General features: G+C 57.7%; 1 protein-coding gene across 1 annotated transcript; it reads right to left on the bottom strand.

The window, feature by feature from the left end:
• FANCG (FA complementation group G) lies at positions 1–15,134 on the bottom strand. The gene is made up of 12 exons (XM_065406740.1): positions 14,960–15,134; positions 14,055–14,248; positions 12,291–12,444; positions 10,130–10,260; positions 6,812–6,958; positions 5,801–5,961; positions 5,422–5,488; positions 4,412–4,752; positions 4,166–4,206; positions 2,950–3,114; positions 2,379–2,511; positions 1–539 (listed from the first exon to the last, which is right to left on the bottom strand). The coding sequence occupies exons 1-12, from the start codon at positions 15,132–15,134 to the stop codon at positions 428–430; spliced, it is 1,821 nt and encodes a 606-aa protein (XP_065262812.1). The 3' UTR covers positions 1–427.
• Positions 15,135–18,287: the final 3,153 nt, after the last annotated feature.

Below are 18,287 nucleotides of genomic sequence, written 5' to 3'. Positions count from 1 at the left end.
TGCTAACGTGTTAAAACACACACCTGTGCTCCTACGGTAGGCATGGCCCAATGGATCCAGCACGCAGGTAGCCCCACTCTCCACGGCGAGGGGACATGGAGGCAGGAGGCTCACGCCATTCCCGACAGCGCTCGGGCAAGCGCCCTGCAGCACACAATGCTTCACTCTTAACGTAGACAGTCCAGGAGAGGTTTAGAAGAGTGTGCGTAAGCCGAACACACTGGGGCGTGGCCGACTCCCGCGTCCTTTTTATTACCAAAAAAATAGCTTCATTGTGCTTCGGTGCCTTGGCTAGGAAGAGTTCTTCTGCCCAAGGGCAAGTCAGAGTCCTGGGAAAGCCATCAGAGCAGAATGCCGTCCTGCTGCCCTCTGCAGGGAAAGAGATTTTAGCAGTTGCGTGACTGTGGGGAGGGAGATGGGGATGGCTCTAAGGATCCTGGCCACTGGTCCTCAGATAGTCCTGCAGACTCCTAGCAAGAGACTCATCGTGTGGGAGGTTCACCTGCTTTAGACACGACACCAGGTACAACGGGTAGGGCCTGAAAGAGACCAGGGGACCGGTTAGGGAGCAAGGCCTATTTGGGTACCGTAAGAAAGGACAGCTGGCCGGGGAGTGACAACAGCTGGGATCACAGACAGACGCTGTAACCGACCCACGGCAGCATTCCAGTCTGAGCTGCCTCCGGAGACGGGCACGGGCAGGAGAGAATTCTTAGCAGCAGGTTCATCCCACACCACTCTGTCCAAGCTTCTTAGTCCCAGGGCAGGAGCTGCTTCAGCTCAGACAGCAGCCCTGGGGCAAGGGGTAATTCTGGCCTCACCACATACTCCATCCTCTCCACCCAGGGCTGGCAACACAGGCCACGGCCACACTAGAATAAAGGTGTTTTTAACGTGTTAACGTCCTAGGGCAGACAAGGCAGCCGTCGTTTTAGCTTGTGCTAGTGGGTGGAGATGAACCACACCGGGCAGCGTAGGGTTCACCCCCAGCAACAGGTTAGAATTACAACTTGGGCTGTCGACAGTAGCATCTTAACACCCGGTGAAAACAGCCCTTTTCCCAGTGAAGACACGGCTGTACAGGCTGTGGGAATTCCCGAGAGTGGAAGAGGGAAATAGGGGGTGTTATTCGCACGATTCACAGATTCCAAGGCCAGAAGAAACCACTATGATCTAGTCTGACCTCCTGTAGAGCACAGGCCAGAGAGCTTCCTCCAGATAATTCCTAGAGCCGAGCTTTTAATGAAACATCCCATCTTGATTTAAAAAGTGTCAGTGATGGGGAATCCCCCACCCCTTGGTAAATTGCTCCAGGGGGAATGTCCCCCACTGTTAGAAATAAGGGACAGCTTTTCAGTCTGATCGTGTCTAGCTTCAACGACCAGCCATCGGACCGTGTTAGACCTCTTGCTGCAAGACTGAAGAGCCCAGTATTACAGATTTGCTCCCCGAGTAGGTACTTATAGACTGATCCAGTCACCCCAGAGCCTTCCCCTTGTGAAGCTAAGCGGCCTGAGCTCCCTGAGTCAACCCTTTAACCATCCTCGGGGCTTTTCTCTCATCCCGCTACAATTTACCAAGCTCCTTTTCGAATAGCGGGCAGCAGAACTGGATCTGAAATCACTGGGATCCGGCTTGAAAGGAAGCTGGGCTCAGGGTCCCAGCAGGGACAGCACTGCGGTTTTGGCTGTCAGGCCCCACTCCCTGTTCCACAAGGAATCCCATGCCCTGCTGGACCCTCCCACCTGGGGATTGACCCTCTTTCCCACCTATGGGCTCCATGCCAGCTCCCTCCTCTCTGCCCATAGACATGCCCTCCTGAAATCCGCCTGCTGACTTCAAGCCCAACAGGGCAAAAAGCCATGAAAGCAGCAGGTCCCATGCTAGCCCAGAGTGGAGGTGGGTCCCATGGGGATCAGGAAGACTTGTGGCTCACTCCATGCTCTGCTGCAGGAAATCCACCCTGACCTGGCCCTCAAGCTCCCTTCGAGCCAGCAGTTCCCAGGTGTCAGTCCCAGGCTAACAAGCTGCTGCTCTGGGCTCTCAGGGGAGGGGTTCGCTGGGCAGTAACAATCGAGGCCAGTGGCACACCCTGGGATCGATGGTCCGGAGCCGCCCGTGTGGGCGTTGCTAGAAGTCAGAGCTGAACACAGCAGGTGGATGGGCTGCAGGGGTCTCGCTGGGAAATGACCACCCCAGATGCCGTGCAGCGGGCTCAGCTCTGCGCCCTGTAAGGGTTGGAGGACTCATGTGCAGGAGTAGCCCAGACAGGCGCTGAGGTCCAGAGCCGGGCAAGCCCTTAGTGCCACACAACCCGGCAGCTCTGGAGCTAGCTCCTAGGCCTAGCAATAGCCGCAGCCACCAAGCACCTTACACACCTCCCCGGTGCTTCCTGCTGTCCGTCTGCCGGGGCAGCGTCCGCGGGCAACTTCTGCCAGAGAGCAGCAGCCTCCTGCCTTCGGTTCAGCTTCCACAGAGCTCGCAGCAGGTGAGAGGTGGCAGCAGGGTCACCTGCAAGACACAGAGGGACCTCAGCCAACACCGGGGACTGTGCAGATTAGGGGGAGTTCTGTGGGGGTTTCTGAACCATCCAGGAGGCTGAGAGCCAGGAGCGGCATAGCTATGGAACAGGGAGCCTTTCCCAGATGGGTCACTGGCGCAAAATCCCCCCCCCAGGGCTGAGAGGCCAGCACCTTTCACCAGGACAGAGTTTGCCATGGAAACCAAAGGCACTCTGGTGTATTCAGCCAGGCCTGGTCCGACTGGGTTAGAGGCGGCCTTGCTGAATGGCACTGCAGCTGGGAGGGAACCCAGGGGATTGTGGGAGAGCGTCACCATAACCTAGCAGGCTCCAGGGCTTATTGGCTTAACTTCCTAGGCCCATAGCGCCAGGAAGTCAGAGCAGGCCACAGGCTACACCCCGCCGCCAGCAATACGAGCCTCTGGTACCTGGGCAAACTTGCAGACTGTGCTGGAAATTCATCAAAGCTTCTTTGTCCCGACCCAGCTCCTGGAACTGGGAGCCTCGTCCGAGGAGAGCCAGCAACCTGATCTTCTGGAGCACCTTTGCCTCTGGCAGGGCCTCTGCCATCTCCTCGCCGCTCTGGATGCTGGCTGGCATAGAAAGAACACCCCACACGTGGCTGTGGAGTCCGCTGGGCAGCGCTCCCCATATCCCCAGGCTGGCAGCGCTGGCCTGGGGATATTTCCAACTCCCCCACCCCTTTGAGAGCTCTGCTGGGAGGGCAGCACTGGCTCCCAGCTGAACACAGTGCAGCAAAAAGGCTTCCGGTGTGGAGGCTGGGGTCACAGGGCGGCCTGTCTAAGAGCCTGTGCAGGGGACCTCCCTGAAGGGAAGGGGCCCAGGAGATGCCGCAGGGCAAAGGCAGGGAAGGGTCCAAAGCTGCTTCCTGGGCAGGATCAGCTGTGGCTTAACGGTGGCCAGCAGAGGGAAAAACGTGGCTTGGGCTCTTGGGATTCCTCCTGGCGTGTGAAGAGACGCTGCCAGGGGAGAAGCTACCTGCTGGTTTGCACCTAGGCTCTATCGGGAATGACAAGTCTGACGTTTGCCTGGAGTTCTCCTTGAAGACCCCTGACAGGTGGGCTGGGCGCTCCCCTGCCCTTCGCTGAAGAGGGAGGAGAGCTGAATGAACAGCAAAAGCTGCTCGTTAGCCTTTGGAATGAACGTCATTAAGTGTTTCAATCAGCCTGACTGAAGATCCCTTCCCCGCACAGATCTTACAGGGATGGAGGCGGATAAGGACCAGCCACAATTATCTCATAACCGGGCTAATTCTCCAGGAAAAGCCACTTAAAGACCTAACCCAAATCAGTTCCCTGGAACCGGACTCTCCTCATGTCTCCTCAAGCCACAGCTGTTGACTGTCATTAGCGGGTGGTGTGAGAACGCAGGCAAAGAGCAGAGCTGAGCTTCCCCCACCCCACCCCACCCGCCAGTCTCTGCCGATGCTCCAGAGCGGATCATGGCTCAGGGCAAGGAGACAGGTCCTTTCCTGCTGGGCATGGAGCCTTGTTTAATCCCCTATTGCTACTGAGCGTTACCATGGCGCTTTCCAGGTTCAGAGCCCCGGCCAGGCCCTAGCCAGCTCCCAGGCTGGTCCCTCCCATGCAGGAACCGCAGCGGGCGGGCTGAGCTGTACCGTACCTGCGCTCACGAGCTGGACTCTCAGGAGGACATTAAGGCACCTGCAGGGGGAAGGTCAAAGTCATTTCTGTGCCGTTTCCCGGTGGGGAGGTCACATCAAAGCCATGGGTCAGCCCAGCCCAGCATGAGAGTGCCACAGCCAACACCGCTGAGCTCTATGCTGCCCCAGAGCCACTGCACGGGGGGCCTCGCACCCCCCACTCTGCAAATGGCCCCACAGCTCCCCTCCACGGCAGATGGAGTCACCTGGTAAACCGTGTTATGGCTTCCTTGCTCTCCCCCAGCCTGGCCCAAGCCCGGCCCTGGTGCAGATACGCAGCTGCCCTCCACACGATGCAGCGCAGGCTCTCTCTCTGCTGGGGTGGGATGCCAGGTGAAGGGGAGCCTGCACTCCCTGGCGCCTCCCCTCCAGCACCAGAGTCCAATTCGATCCGCAGCGTCTCCGGGATCAGGTCATCCGTTCGACTGATGATCTCCTCACACACAGCTATGGCGTCCTGGTACCTCCCGAGCTGCTCGAGGGCGGACGCAGCTTCCAGGAACACCTCCGGGATCCTGGGCAGAGCTGACCTGCCGTGCAGGGGCACCTGGGCAGCGAGAGCAACCGTGTCACCCTCAGCACCCGCAGCGCCACCTAGGGGACTGGGGGCAGCATGCACCAACCGGCACTTGGGAGCACCTCGCGGGGCTCAGCAGCGGCCACTCCACAGGCCGAGTGAGGAGCAAGTGTCACAGGCTCCAATGGGCCCCGGGCAGGGGCTCCCGAAGCCAGCGGAGACGTGGGGACACAGCACAGAAGGGGCAGCTCTCCCGTTCACACAGCTCTAGGTCAGCCCTCCCGGGAGCTCTCTCGCAGTGCGCGCCTCGGCCTGACCGGAAGAGGTGCCGAGTGCTCACAGCTGCAGGGCGGGCACGCAGCCTCTTGCTGTCTCACGACACCCAAATTCAGAGTCCAGTTTGAAAACGTGGGGGCGGGGCCCATGTACTGTGTGGGTGAGCTCCCCCCCGCATCCATTCCACAGCGCCTCTCGAACCCCAGGCCAGGCCGTTAGCCTTGACTCTGCCCCCTCATGCTCTGCGGCTCAGGGTGCCCTCCAGGGAGAGGTGAGGGCTCTGTCCCTGCAGAGACTCCGGGCAGGTAGAGGAGACGCTAGCTGGAGGGATGCAGGGAGCTGCCCTGCCGAATCCCAGGGAGTCCGAAGACGGGAACCCAGTCACCCCAACACACCATGTGGATTCCTTCCCAAGAGGCTTACCTGGTGCTGCGGCCCCTCCTGCAGCAGAGCCAGAAGATCCAGGTAATGCTCCACTGCCTCACCCACCCTGCGACAGAGAGCGACGTGAGGAGGTACCTCAAGCAGCCAGGGAGCAGCCTGGCCCTTGGGGGACAGGGAAGACCCCGAGGACAGCAGCAGCCAGCAGGCCCAGGACTGACAAGTGCCAGCAGAGCTGTGCAAGCAGCCTCCCGCTTGACTCTAGCCAGTGGTACTGGTCCCCGCGAGGAGGGCGGAGCCTGCAGGGGCGTAACTGCTGCTCCGTCACCACCCAGACACAAGGGCGATGCTGAACAGGGGTTTACCTGGGCGCTCAGAGAAGGGAGGGTCGCAGGTGAGCAGGGGGTGGGAAGTGCTTTACCTGCCAGCCTGGAGGCATCGCTGCGCCAGCAGGTACTTCACTTCCGACGGGTGGCTGCGGCTGAACAGGGATGCCAGGGCCGGGGTGTGAACAAGGAGCTCCGTTCGGATTAGAAAGCAAGGATCGATGGAGACAGCCTCCTGAGCGGGGGTCTCCAGAGCCTGCGGGGGGGAGGGAGGGGGAGGAGTCAGTTCACCTACAGATATTCTGGTCCAGCCAGTCTATATCGCTCACTGCTCCGGCACCATCCCCTACAGGGCCTCTCAACCTCCCACCCGCTGAAACGCAGTCACCTCTGGGGTGGAGAACAGAGGCAAGCGCCTCAGTGTGGAGAGGACAGGCAAAGTCCTGTGTTGGGGGATCTCTAATAGCCACTCAGAGCAGAGAGAATTAAAGATCAGTGCTCCCAGAGCAGCATGGGACAGTTTCTCCCCTCGGAAGGGCGGTGGGCCTGGTCAGCCCTGTCCGTGTTGTCAGGAGCTCGGGAAATCTGTCTTCAGTCCCACATTGGCACTTCATTACAAACCAGGAGCAGGAAAATTAACTGTCTACTACGTGCCCAGTGAGCCCCCCGCGCTACACGTGCCCCTCACCACCACACGCCTGTCACTGAAAGCAGTGCTCACTGGGCACTGAACTGTCACCTCCTTCAATCCGCTTCCTAGTTCATACACTTGGTGAGATGTACCTTGCTCCTGCGGCTGGTCCAACAGCCCAACCCTTGATTACCCAGCACTGGCCAGCGTCCACCTGCTGAGCAGGGTGCATCAGGCAGCGGGACTCTTCCATTTCTAGCCTGGGTGCTGGAGGCCCAGCATGCCTGAGGTGGTGCCAGCAGCAGCCACCACTGGGCTCTGAGTGGCCAGACTGACCCTGCCCCCCCACAGGGGTAGAGGTCATGTTGGAGGTGGGGGGTGGGGTGGGGCAGGAGGCTCTGCACAGGCATAGCTGGACCAGAGACATCAATGCAGCCACCTGGCTTGTGATGCTTCACCTTGGGAAGAGACAAACCTTGTACAGCAGAGCCAGGGCCTCCAACTCTGCGTCCGTCTCCCCCAGCTGGCGGTACACCAGCGCCGCCTGGGACAGGGCAGAGAGGCACTGGAAATCCACCTGCAGCGCCCGCTTCAAGTGCTGAAGAGCAGTCTGAGGCTTGCCCTGGGGGCGGGAGAGAATCACACGCAGCATAATCAGTCACTGCTGACATGGCTGGAATATCACCCGGAAAACAATGTTCCAGGGAACCTGACGCTGCCTGAGGAGGTCGCCCTGCCCCCAAAGACTGGGGGCGTGGAATCAGAGCAGCCACCAAGCTGGGCATGGAGCGGTGGGGGAGGGTCTCTGTGACAGTGTACCCCATAAGGCTTTATGGGGGGGTGCTTATAAATGTATGTCTGACAGAACTGGAATATGTTTTGTGCTGCCTGTGCCATGTAATATATCTCCGTAAAGGTTATGGTCTACTATATCTATTCATCCTATTTGTACATATATATATATCATTTTCTACTTGAGGTTAAGAATATGGGCTGTATGCTGGCTTGGTTTCTAAGTAAGCTTTGTGAGGCATTTGGTCAGCTTCTTTAGAAAGGAATTCGCCAGGTTAAGTACCTGATCAGGAAACACTTGGGGAACAATGCATCTTGGAATGCTCCAATCCACATAAGAAGTCTTCCTGGAGACATGCGGACAATGGCTTCGGCCTGTAAAGACTGAGTCATGCAGGGACATGTGACTTGCCCAGGTGACTCTGGAACTCCATCTTGGAGCTGGACTTTGCATAGGAGGGGGGTGTCCACCCACAAGAGAGAGTCTATTTAAACCCGTGGGAGACCCCTCCATTTTGTCTTCAGCTGGCTAAGGAAGGAGCCTCTCCACCCCCCCAGGATACTTGAAGGAAACTGGAACAAAGGACAGTAACTACAGGGGGTGTGAGTGATTGCTGGACCCAGGCTAAAAGGAGATTAGCCTGTAAAAGGGAGCATTCTGGAACTGGTGAGGAACTTATCTGTATTTAGTTTGATTAGACATAGATTTGCGCATTTTATTTTATTTTACTTGGTGACTTACTTTGTTCTGTCTGTTACTACTTGGAACCACTTAAATCCTACTGTCTGTATTTAATAAAATCACTTTTTATTTAGTAATTTACTCAGAGTATGTATTAATACCTGGGGGAGCAAATAACTGTGCATATCTCTATCAGTGTTAGAGAGGGCGAACAATTTATGAGTTTGCTCTGCATAAGCTTTATGCAGGGTAAAACGGATTTATTTGGGTTTAGACCCCATTGGGAGTTGGGCATCTGAGTGCTAAAGACAAGCACATTTCTGTGAGCTGTTTTCAAGTAAACTTGCAGCTTTGGGACAAGTGATTCAGACCCTGGGTCTGTGTTGGAGCAGATGGGAGTGTCTGGCTCAGCAAGACAGGGTGCTGGAGTCCTGAGCTGGCAGGGAAAACAGAAGCAGGGGTAGTCTTGATACGTCAGGTGGCAGCTCCCAAGGGGGTTTCTGTGATCCAACTCGTGTCAGTCTCAATGCTGGCTAACCTGAACCCCTCCCACTGCCCAGCTGCAGTCACCTCCTGGGGCTGGAAACCCAAGCCCAACCATCTGGCACTCTAGTTTCTAGACCACATCCCTGCTGTGGCAACGCCTCCCCCACCCGTGCCACTCCCTTTGCCGCACACCCCTCTGCAGATCGGGACACGTCCCGGTGGCGTCAGCCAGGCCAGACGGCACGGTGAGGACCCAGTTCTTGCACCCACCAAGAACAGCAATGGCTCTCCGGGATGGATTTGGGGCAGTAAGCACCAGACTCTCCAAAGTCACATCCCATCTCCTCCACTCTGCCCTCACCTCCAGCCCCACTGCTGCCCCTGGGCTCAGCACCCACAGATGTCACTGCTGCTCAGCACTTTTCAGGATCAGGGTCTTTGTAAGCTTCCACACTGCCCTATGGGAGTGGGCCTCCCTCCCTGCCCCACTGTGACCCTCCCCGCCCTCTGCTTTCCAACCCCTTGGACTGCACAGCCTCAGCCCTGGGCTCACTTTCCCGCTCAGTGACAAGCAGTCTGCCCCGGGCAACTCTCCCAGGGCAGGAAGAACCAGAACAGGTTTGTCCTTCGAAGTGAGAGACCCACGGGGCAGGGACCCGATTCTGCAGTGATGATGGCCAGGCAAGCACCCAAGACTCGGTCACTTTGAGCCGTTCTGCTTGTCAGTCCGTCTCCTGTCAGTCACTCTGGGGATCCGAAGGAAACCAGCTCCTCAGCCCAGCAAGCCCCAGGTCCCGCTTCCTGCCGTGTCAGTACAGGATCCGTCCTCCACAGGAACCGCTATTGGATTTCCCTCCGGGGCAGTGGGATCAGAGACCAGGGAACGGACTCGGACTTGAGAGCCGGAAAAGCCCTGCTGGAGAAGTGCCCCAGTCCTTCTCCCGGGCACCAAGGCAGATTTATCCCCACTGGTGTCTGGGTCAGTGCCCCCGAGCAGATCCCCCATACAGACAGTACCGGGGGTGGGGGGGGGGGGGTCAGCACAATCCCCAAGGGGCAGTTTGCACATGGGCTCCTACCAATCATATGTTACCAGGGTAAATGCACCTCTAAGCATTCTTCTCAGGTCTCAGGCCTCGCAACTAACACCTCCCCCCTTTTATCTGTTTCGTGTTCCCTTGATCTCTCTGTGCCCAGCACTGGCAGAACAGCTGTGTCCCTGGGGCCTGGAAGTAGGCCACTGTCCTCTAATCGCCTCCCCTATTGTTTGTTTGGAAGTTGCTTATCAAGATCCATTATGTTGCTTCCTTGCTTGTTTTTCCAACAGCCCACTATAAAATTAGATCAATACATCCCGGCAGTTCTAGCCCACAGTTCTCCAGTAACTCCAGCCCAACGACCAGGTCACTCACAGCTCCTCATCCCTCACAGCCCCTCTTCCCAACCCCCCCTCTTTCACTGGGATGACTCACTCTGTGCTGGGCCCTTGCAGGGCACCAGTGCTCCCCTCCCATCGAGCTGGGCTTGCTCGACCCCACCATGGCACTCACACCCCTGCCATGGGGCAGGGGGTATTCGGGAGGCAGCAGACACTGGCTAGTGCAGCCAGTCTTGTTGTGGGAAACTAAGGCAGCAACTTCCCAAGGAGGCTGGGGGCCCAAGAGACCCTGCTCCCCCTGTCCAGTGCAGCACGCGTATACAGAACAGACGTTCACCCAGTCTCCTCCCATGCCTCTGCCAGCCCACACGCAGGCTCTCCTTGGGGCGATGGAGGCACTGGCTCTTGTACCCTCCCTGTCCCCTGCTAGAGGGAGACAGGCCCCAGCTTGTTACCATTTGCTGAGTGCAGCAGCCGATGCAGGTGTAGATCTGGGCCAGGACCCTCTTGGAGCAGAACCCGGATGCAGCTGCCTGGAGCAGGGAGAGAGCTGTGGGGAGATTCCCAGCCTCCAAGCCCTGCAAACCTGAAACACACACACACAAAACGTTCACTCTGCTCCACCTCCTTCGCCCCCTGTAGGCTCTGCCTTTCACGCTATCCCACGGGCCTGGAACGGCACCGTGACCAGCACTCCCTGCACCCCCTCCCATCTGGTCCCACGCAGTATTCCTGCTTCAACGACCCTCCCCACTCAGTGCATGTCTCACACCATGTTATAGCCGTCTGCGCCATACCCTGCCATTGCCATGGGACTGCGACCTCCCCTGACCCCTGCAGCACACTGCGCAGCACCATGCACGTGCTACGGGAACATCACTGACATTGCAACGAGGATTGCCAAGAGCCAGCCAGGCTGGGCAGGGGCGTACCAATCCCAGGAGGATTCATATTCCCCTGCAGAGCCTTAGCCGAGATGCCGTCGGGGAGCAGGCAGGCAGGGTCAGCCGGGACTGTGCTGGGGCGAGAGCTGAAGCCTGCAGCTCGGTGGGATCATTCCGATTCTGGTCTCCAGACCTGCCCCTTTCTCAGTCACTAACTCAAAGGCTCCACCTGCGTCTGGGCCACTGGCCGGGAACCCGCCTTGGGACAGTCATTTATTGTGATCTATTTACGCATTCAACCCCTCACACGCTAGGCATCCCTCCTGCCTGGGCACTACCCCACCTGCCTGAAACTGCCTCCCAATTAACATTTGGCCCACACCCTCCCTCTCTTCCCGAGGGCACAGCCACCTGGCAATTTTCCAGCTATAACGCTAACCCCTGGGCAGTGCTGGGTCTTCTGGGCCTCTGGCCGGGAGCTCCACAGGGAACGGACTCTGCCGGGAGTCTGGCATGTTTTATACAGCGCCATGTGAGACAGCATCACTGACTACCTCCCTTGCTAGCCATCTCAAACCTCCCTCCCGACTCTGGAACTCCGCCCTTGGGCCCAGTACGGTTATGTCTGCTCTGCTAGGACTTGGAATACACAAAGGGAAAGCCATCTGCATCCCCCTCTACACCAGGGTTATGCGGGGGGAGGCTTGCCCTCTGTCTGCATACAGAAGTGCAGCCAGTGGAGAGGACAGGCCCCAGCATTAAATAAGCTGGCTGCTTAGAGTGGAGCATGGCATGCTGGGACATGTAGTTCGCCCTACCTGTTTAACACACAGAGGCATTGCCATCAATTGGCTGCCCCAGGGTGAGCAGTGCGATACTCACCTCCTGGGGAGCTCCAAGGAGGGTCAGGACAGGGACCAAGCAAGAGGCCTGACCAGGGCCGGCCATGGCTCCAATCACACTGCAGTGAAACTTAACCAAGAAGTTGCAAAGCTGGCTCCCAGGTGCACTGTAACCCATTTTGAACTCACCATGAGCCCCCTGCTAGCCTTCTGCCTGATGGGGGCCCTTTCTCATCCCCGGCACAGATGAAGAATGGGGCACAGGGGCAGGCATATGGGGAGGCCCTGTGACGCTGCAGGGCAGAGCTGGGCCAGGGAGCAGGCCACTGGGGGAGACGAGGAGCCCCGTGACGCTGCAGGGCATGGCTGAGTGAAGGAGTGAGTCACCGAGAAAGACGGGGGGCCCCGTGACATTGCAGGGCAGGGCTGAACCGGGGAACGGGTTACAGGGAGAGACTGGGGGCCCTGTGACGCTGCAGGGCAGGACTGAGCCAGGAACTGAAGTAGGGAATTTACATGCACATCTAAGATATTGGCGTTTATAGACGCTCCCCGGGTTATGCAAACCCGACTTACGGAAAAAGTTCCGTAAGTGGTTTTTTGTTGTTCTTATTGGCGTAATTGTCGGGTAAACATCCCTGACTCGTAAGTCGGGGAGCGTCTGTATTCTGCAACTCTAACTCACATAAGAACATGAAGAGCAGGAAACAGGTTTCCTTCAGGAGCAAGGCTGGTTGCTCCAGGGAAGGGAATGGCTGAGGGAATTCCAGCTGGTGACAGCACAGTGCTGGCAGACTCGGATGGCATTAGGGCCAGGAAGGTGGCTGGCACTGAAAGGGGAGGAGCAGCAGCACCCCGCCTGGGGGTGGAGAAGGCACCTCTAACCATACCTTGCAGGAAGGCAGCTGAGGTCCACAGTATCTCTTTCAAGTCCTTGGTGCTCTGCACCACGAGGGGCGACGTGTCCCCCTCAACAGGCACACTCCATGCCTTGAGAAGCGCAAGGAGCTCATTCTCACCCCCGTGGGCAGAAGGCAGCGGGCCCTGCGAAAGGCACGGGGAGAGAACATCAGCGGGTTACTCAGCACTGGAGGCACCAATCCCAGGACCCAGAGAAAGAGTAGGTCTGGGGGGCTGTATTGTGCCTCTTGAGCCTTTTGACTGTGAGCTCCATGTGCCCAGACCACGCCCCACCGCAGCCTCCCTCTGGCCTCGTTCCTGCAGCGATTCGCACACTCGCTCTGGCAGCAGCAAGCTTCTTCCCACCTCCTGCTGCACTAGATCAGACCATTAGTCTGGTATCCTGCCTCCCTGCCCCGGATGAGTTCAGTGCGCTTTCCAGGGCTGCCCCTAGCACCCCAGCATCCACGTGCAATCCATTCAGAACACGAGAGATCCTTTGTTCCACGAGCCCTGTGTGCGCGAGATACCCAGACTCCCCAGCTCACCCCTATTGACACAGCCTCTCTGCTGGAAGAAAAGCCCTCGCCGCCTGTCCAGTCAGCAGGAGACAGTTACCTCGCAATCACAGTCAGCAACTCACTCGCTACCGAAGCTGCAGGTCTGCTTACGAACTTCCCTTCCAGTTTGCTTGGCGACCCGGCCAGGGATCTCACTGCGTCGGGCGTTAAGAGCCCACAGCAGGAGGGCACTGTTTGAGAGCATTCACTGCACTTTGGGCATTAGGAGAAAGTTCTAGTACCAGTGAGAGAATTATTCATGCTGAATGGGGAGTGCATTGATGGGCTCGGGTCTTTTGTTGACACAGCACTTTATGCTGGATGGTTTTATGACAAATATTTATACCAACTCGGCCCCCTCTCACAGACCTATGGGCATTTATTTAGGCCTGCATAGATATTGCTCTAGTGCAGGGGTAGGCAACCTATGGCACACATGCCGAAGGCGGCACGTGAGCTGATTTTCAGTGGCACTCACACTGCCCGGGTCCTGGCCACCGGTCCGGGGGGCTCTGCATTTTAATTTAATTTTAAATGAAGCTTCTTAAACATTTTAAAAACCTTATTTACTTTACATACAACAATAGTTTAGATATACATTATAGATTTATAGAAAGAGACCTTCTAAAAATATTAAAATGTATGACTGACACGCGAAACCTTAAAGTAGAGTGAATAAATGAAGACTCGGCACACCACTTCTGAAAGGTTGCCGACCCCTGCTCTAGCGTATGCTACAGCAGTTCAGAACTCACGGTAACAGCAGGAAATCAAACTCAGATCCTCTTGGTCCGAAAACAGCCCCCAGCACATGAACTAGTTGTGCGCGGGTTCTGATCTCAACATGCAGGTCTGAGACTGTCCCCGACAGGGTGGAATCCACATCTGGCCAGCTCATAGGAACGACCTGGGTAACCAGATTCATGCTCCAGGCTGCAAAGTGATACCTGCAAGGGGCAGAATGGAATCCTTCCCCTCCAGTATGGGCAGCATCACATTAGTGCTCAGGTGCTATACGGGGGCTGGGATTTAAGCTTTCCTCTAAAGCATCAGGTACTGGCCACTAAGTGACTCGGGATAGGAGACGAGAGGGACCCATGGCACAGTGTAGTACAGCAAATCTTCCGTACACCAGCCAGCGGCTAGGTCCCTGCCCCAGCCCTGATCCGCCGGGGAGAGGCCATGTGGCGTTACCTTGGTGTCACTCAGGAGCCGGAAGAGACCAGTGACGCTCCCCAGGCAGTTTGCTGCCAGCCATACCGCTCCCTGCAGAGCACCTAGTCGATGCAGAGGTGCGCACAGCTCTGCCGTGGTCACATCCTGCAGCACTTTCTGCCAGAGCTCCTCTGTGCTGAGATCCTGCCCAGACACCCCACAAGCCTCCAGCACTAGAAGAGGAAAACAGCCACAGGACCACGGGTCAGTCTGCTCAGCGACTGATCCCGTTCCAGCAGCGTGACAGAGCCTTAGGAAAAGAGAGGCCCTGCCTTGGGAAGGGACTAGACATGGCCTGGAGCAGTGCAAGCTCCATTAGCTCTAGGAGAGGCACAGAAGAGCTTTCTACCTGCTACGGTGGAAAGGAAGAGAACCCCAAAAGGAGAGAGAGGAACAAGGGCTCTCCCACACAGGCACTGGGGAATGATGGGCACTCACATTATCAACATTCGGTTGTATCCCAGGCCCAGAGCCAAAGCCGCCACATTAGCTTTGCCGACTCCTGCTAAACAGTCACGTCTGCCAAGAGGGAACCTACCTGAACGCTATCGGAGTCTCCCTCCCCGAATTTCAGCCCATTTCTCTTAGGTTCCCCCACTCCCAAATCACTGTAAGTCAATTAGTAACACTTCTGTTTTCACTGTGACCTGTGCTACTCTCTCGGGCTCTTCGTTTCTTGTAAGCTTTTCTGTTCCCCCTTGAAGCCCCAAGTCTCCAGAACACTGCAGCTGCCACCTTCACTCACCCCTAGCCTCCGACAGCTGCCAATGCCATTCACATGAGAGCGCAGAGAAATCACCCTCCTTACTCCATCACCCCTCCCTGGCCTTGCTCCAGCCATGCTAGTGACCTTGCCTCTCAGACACATGGGACATTTTCCTTACCCCTAATGAGCCCATGGTTGATTCTTTCTGCTTCTCCCTCGACGAGGCCGTCCGACTCACTAACAGCAAAAAGCAGGGAGTTGTAGAGGACAGTAAGCTCCAGCGAGAGGCTGGGGAGAGCAGCTGGCAGCCCTGCAGTTAGAGACCAATGCAACAAGAGGCTAGCTGGAGGCATGAAGGGTGTATCAAACAGCAATCCCTATGGAAGATTTCATCAGGCTGCCCTGCGCCAACAATTGATACTTCCTGCTCTGGTTCTCAATACACTGCCTCAGCCCTAGAATCACATAGACGGGAACTGCATCAGGCAGGTATAAGAGCGTAGGTTACCACCAGCATCTGGCAGCGTCAGGCTGTCTGCCTGTGCCTCCGTTTTCTTCCAACTGGTTAGGTTTTGGTCCTCCAGCACAAAGATTAGAGTCCTTTCAGCCATTCTAGCAGAGCATCAATGGTCGCTTGGCCTCCCGGGTGTGGGTCGTGGTTTCCACACCCTCTCTCTAGTGGCGCTGTCGGGGGACATCGACCCCGGGACAGCAGTGGGACTTATTCCCAAGAGTGACCTGCTCTGCTCTCTGCCAGGACCACTTGCTCTTTCATAGACTATCAGGGCTGGAAGGGACCTCAGGAGGTATCTAGTCCAACCCCCTGCTCAAAGCAGGACCAATTCCCAACTAAATCATCCCAGCCAGGGCTTTGTCAAGCCGGGCCTTAAAAACCTCCAAGGAAGGAGACTCCACCACCTCCCTAGGGAACCCATTCCAGTGCTTCACCACCCTCCTAGTGAAATAGTGTTTCCTAATATCCAACCTAGACCTCCCCCACTGCAACTTGAGACCATTGCTCCTTGTTCTGTCATCTGGTACCACTGAGAACAGCCGAGCTCCATCCTCTTTGAAACCCCCTTCAGGTAGTTGACAGCAGCTACCAAATCTCCCCCTGGCTCCCCCCTTTCCCAACACACACTCCCCGCAGGAAATCTGCCTCCTCAGGCAGCTGCTGCGCCCCCCCGGGCCTCTCCCTGGCGCCAAGTGGGCAGCGGACTGCCGCCCCCGTCCCGTCCCCAGCGACTGAGGAGCCACCAGCCCGTCCCCGCCTTCCAGCTCCCCTGGCCCGGGGACGGGCTGGGAGCGCGGGGACCGGACCCCAGGGCAGGTGTCTCTCGGGAAGGGCCGGTGCCGGCCCGGCTGCGGGACAGGGACGCCCCCCGCTGCGCAGCCCCCAGCGCCGGGGCCGGTGCGGAGCCCGCGGGCAGGAGACCGGGGCCAGGGCCGGGGCGGGCCCCCTCCTACCTTGGATCTTCCGGAGCAGCGAGTCGAAGGCGAGTCGGCAGCGCCGCGCCGCCTGCTGCGCCGCGCGGCCCGGGCCCGAGGAGCGGCTGGCCTGCAAGGAAGGAAGCCGCGGTCAGGGTCTCCCGCCGGGCGAGCCCCGCTGCCGGCCGGCCGGGCCGGGGGGTCTCGCTCCGGCCAGTCCCGGCCCCCGCCCCGCGCCCCGGCCAGGCCCCGCGGCCGCGCCTACCCGCCAGCCCCCGGCCAGCCCATCGTTCTCCTCCGTCCACGCGCGCAGGCAGCCGGCCCCCGCGGGGGCCTCGCGCCGGGCCCGCTTCGAGCCGCGGGGCCGGCTCCGCTCGCCGGAGCGCGCCCGGCCGCGGGGATGGAGCCTCTGCGCCATCTCCCCCTCGGCCACGCCCCCTCGCCGCGGATTGGCCCCCGCGTTCGGGGCCGGAAGCGGGGATTGGCGGAGGGAGCCGGAAGTGCCGGTTGCTAAGGCAGCGGCGAAGCGGAAGATTTGACGTGGCTCTTGCGTCTCAGGCGTGGGGAGCGCGAGGCGCAAGCTGTAACGGGCGGAGGCGGAGTCCGCCTTCGCTGGGCGTGGTCAGAGCGCGGGCTTGGGGTACGGTGGCCGAGGAGAGCCCAATCTCTCCCCTGGCTGCTGCTCGAGCAGCGCTAAGGCTGCCCTGGGCTCTGCCCCCGCGGCCGGGGGGGGAGCAGCGCCGAGAGCCCCCTTCCCACCGCCCCTTGCGCGGGGGGGGGGGGGGGGTCGCTGCTCTGCACTTGGCTGGGGCCGAGACAGGTGCATCCCCCAGCAAACACGTGGGGGGATGGAGGCCAGGGCTCCTGAAGCTGCACCTAGAGACACCTCCCTTGGGTGCTAGGTACCTGCTCCTGCCACCTGCCCTGGCTCGGGGAGGGCCCCGGCTGCCCCGGCGTGGGGCTCGGGCCCGGGTGAAGCTGCCATGAGGGGGGTGCAGGAGGCCCATGGGTGCTAGGGCTGGCACACGGCGATGGCCCTGCCCCACTCCGTACCCACGGGCCTGCCCCCTGCCCCCCACTCCAATGCAGTACAGCCCCACACCCCCCGGCTTGCCCTTCTTCACCTCTTAAGAACATAAGAACGGCCGTACTGGGTCAGACCAAAGGTCCATCTAGCCCAGTATCTGTCTACCGACAGTGGCCAATGCCAGGTGCCCCAGAGGGAGTGAACCTAACAGGCAATGATCAAGTGATCTCTCTCCTGCCATCCATCTCCATCCTCTGACAAACAGAGGCTAGGGACACCATTCTTACCCATCCTGGCTAATAGCCATTTATGGACTTAGCCACCATGAATTTATCCAGTCCCCTTTTAAACATTGTTATAGTCCTAGCCTTCACAACCTCCTCAGGTAAGGAGTTCCACAAGTTGACTGTGCGCTGCGTGAAGAAGAACTTCCTTTTATTTGTTTTAAACCTGCTGCCTATTAATTTCATTTGGTGACCCCTAGTTCTTGTATTATGGGAATAAGTAAATAACTTTTCCTTATCCACTTTCTCAACATCACTCATGATTTTATATACCTCTATCATGTCCCCCCTTAGTCTTCTCTTTTCCAAACTGAAGAGTCCTAGCCTCTTTAATCTTTCCTCATATGGGACCCTCTCTAAACCCTTAATCATTTTAGTTGCTCTTTTCTGAACCTTTTCTAGTGCTAGAATATCTTTTTTGAGGTGAGGAGACCACATCTGTACACAGTATTCGAGATGTGGGCGTACCATGGATTTATATAAGGGCAATAATATATTCTCAGTCTTATTCTCTATCCCCTTTTTAATGATTCCTAACATCCTGTTTGCTTTTTTGACCGCCTCTGCACACTGCGTGGACATCTTTAGAGAACTATCCACGATGACGCCAAGATCTTTTTCCTGACTCGTTGTAGCTAAATTAGCCCCCATCATGTTGTATGTATAGTTGGGGTTATTTTTTCCAATGTGCATTACTTTACATTTATCCACATTAAATTTCATTTGCCATTTTGCTGCCCAATCACTTAGTTTTGTGAGATCTTTTT

This window comes from Emys orbicularis, chromosome 6 (genome assembly GCF_028017835.1).
Source record: "Emys orbicularis isolate rEmyOrb1 chromosome 6, rEmyOrb1.hap1, whole genome shotgun sequence".
Taxonomy (NCBI): Eukaryota; Metazoa; Chordata; order Testudines; family Emydidae; genus Emys; species Emys orbicularis.
Note: the sequence above shows the minus strand (reverse complement) of the source record. Positions and strands in the feature narration are given on the sequence as shown.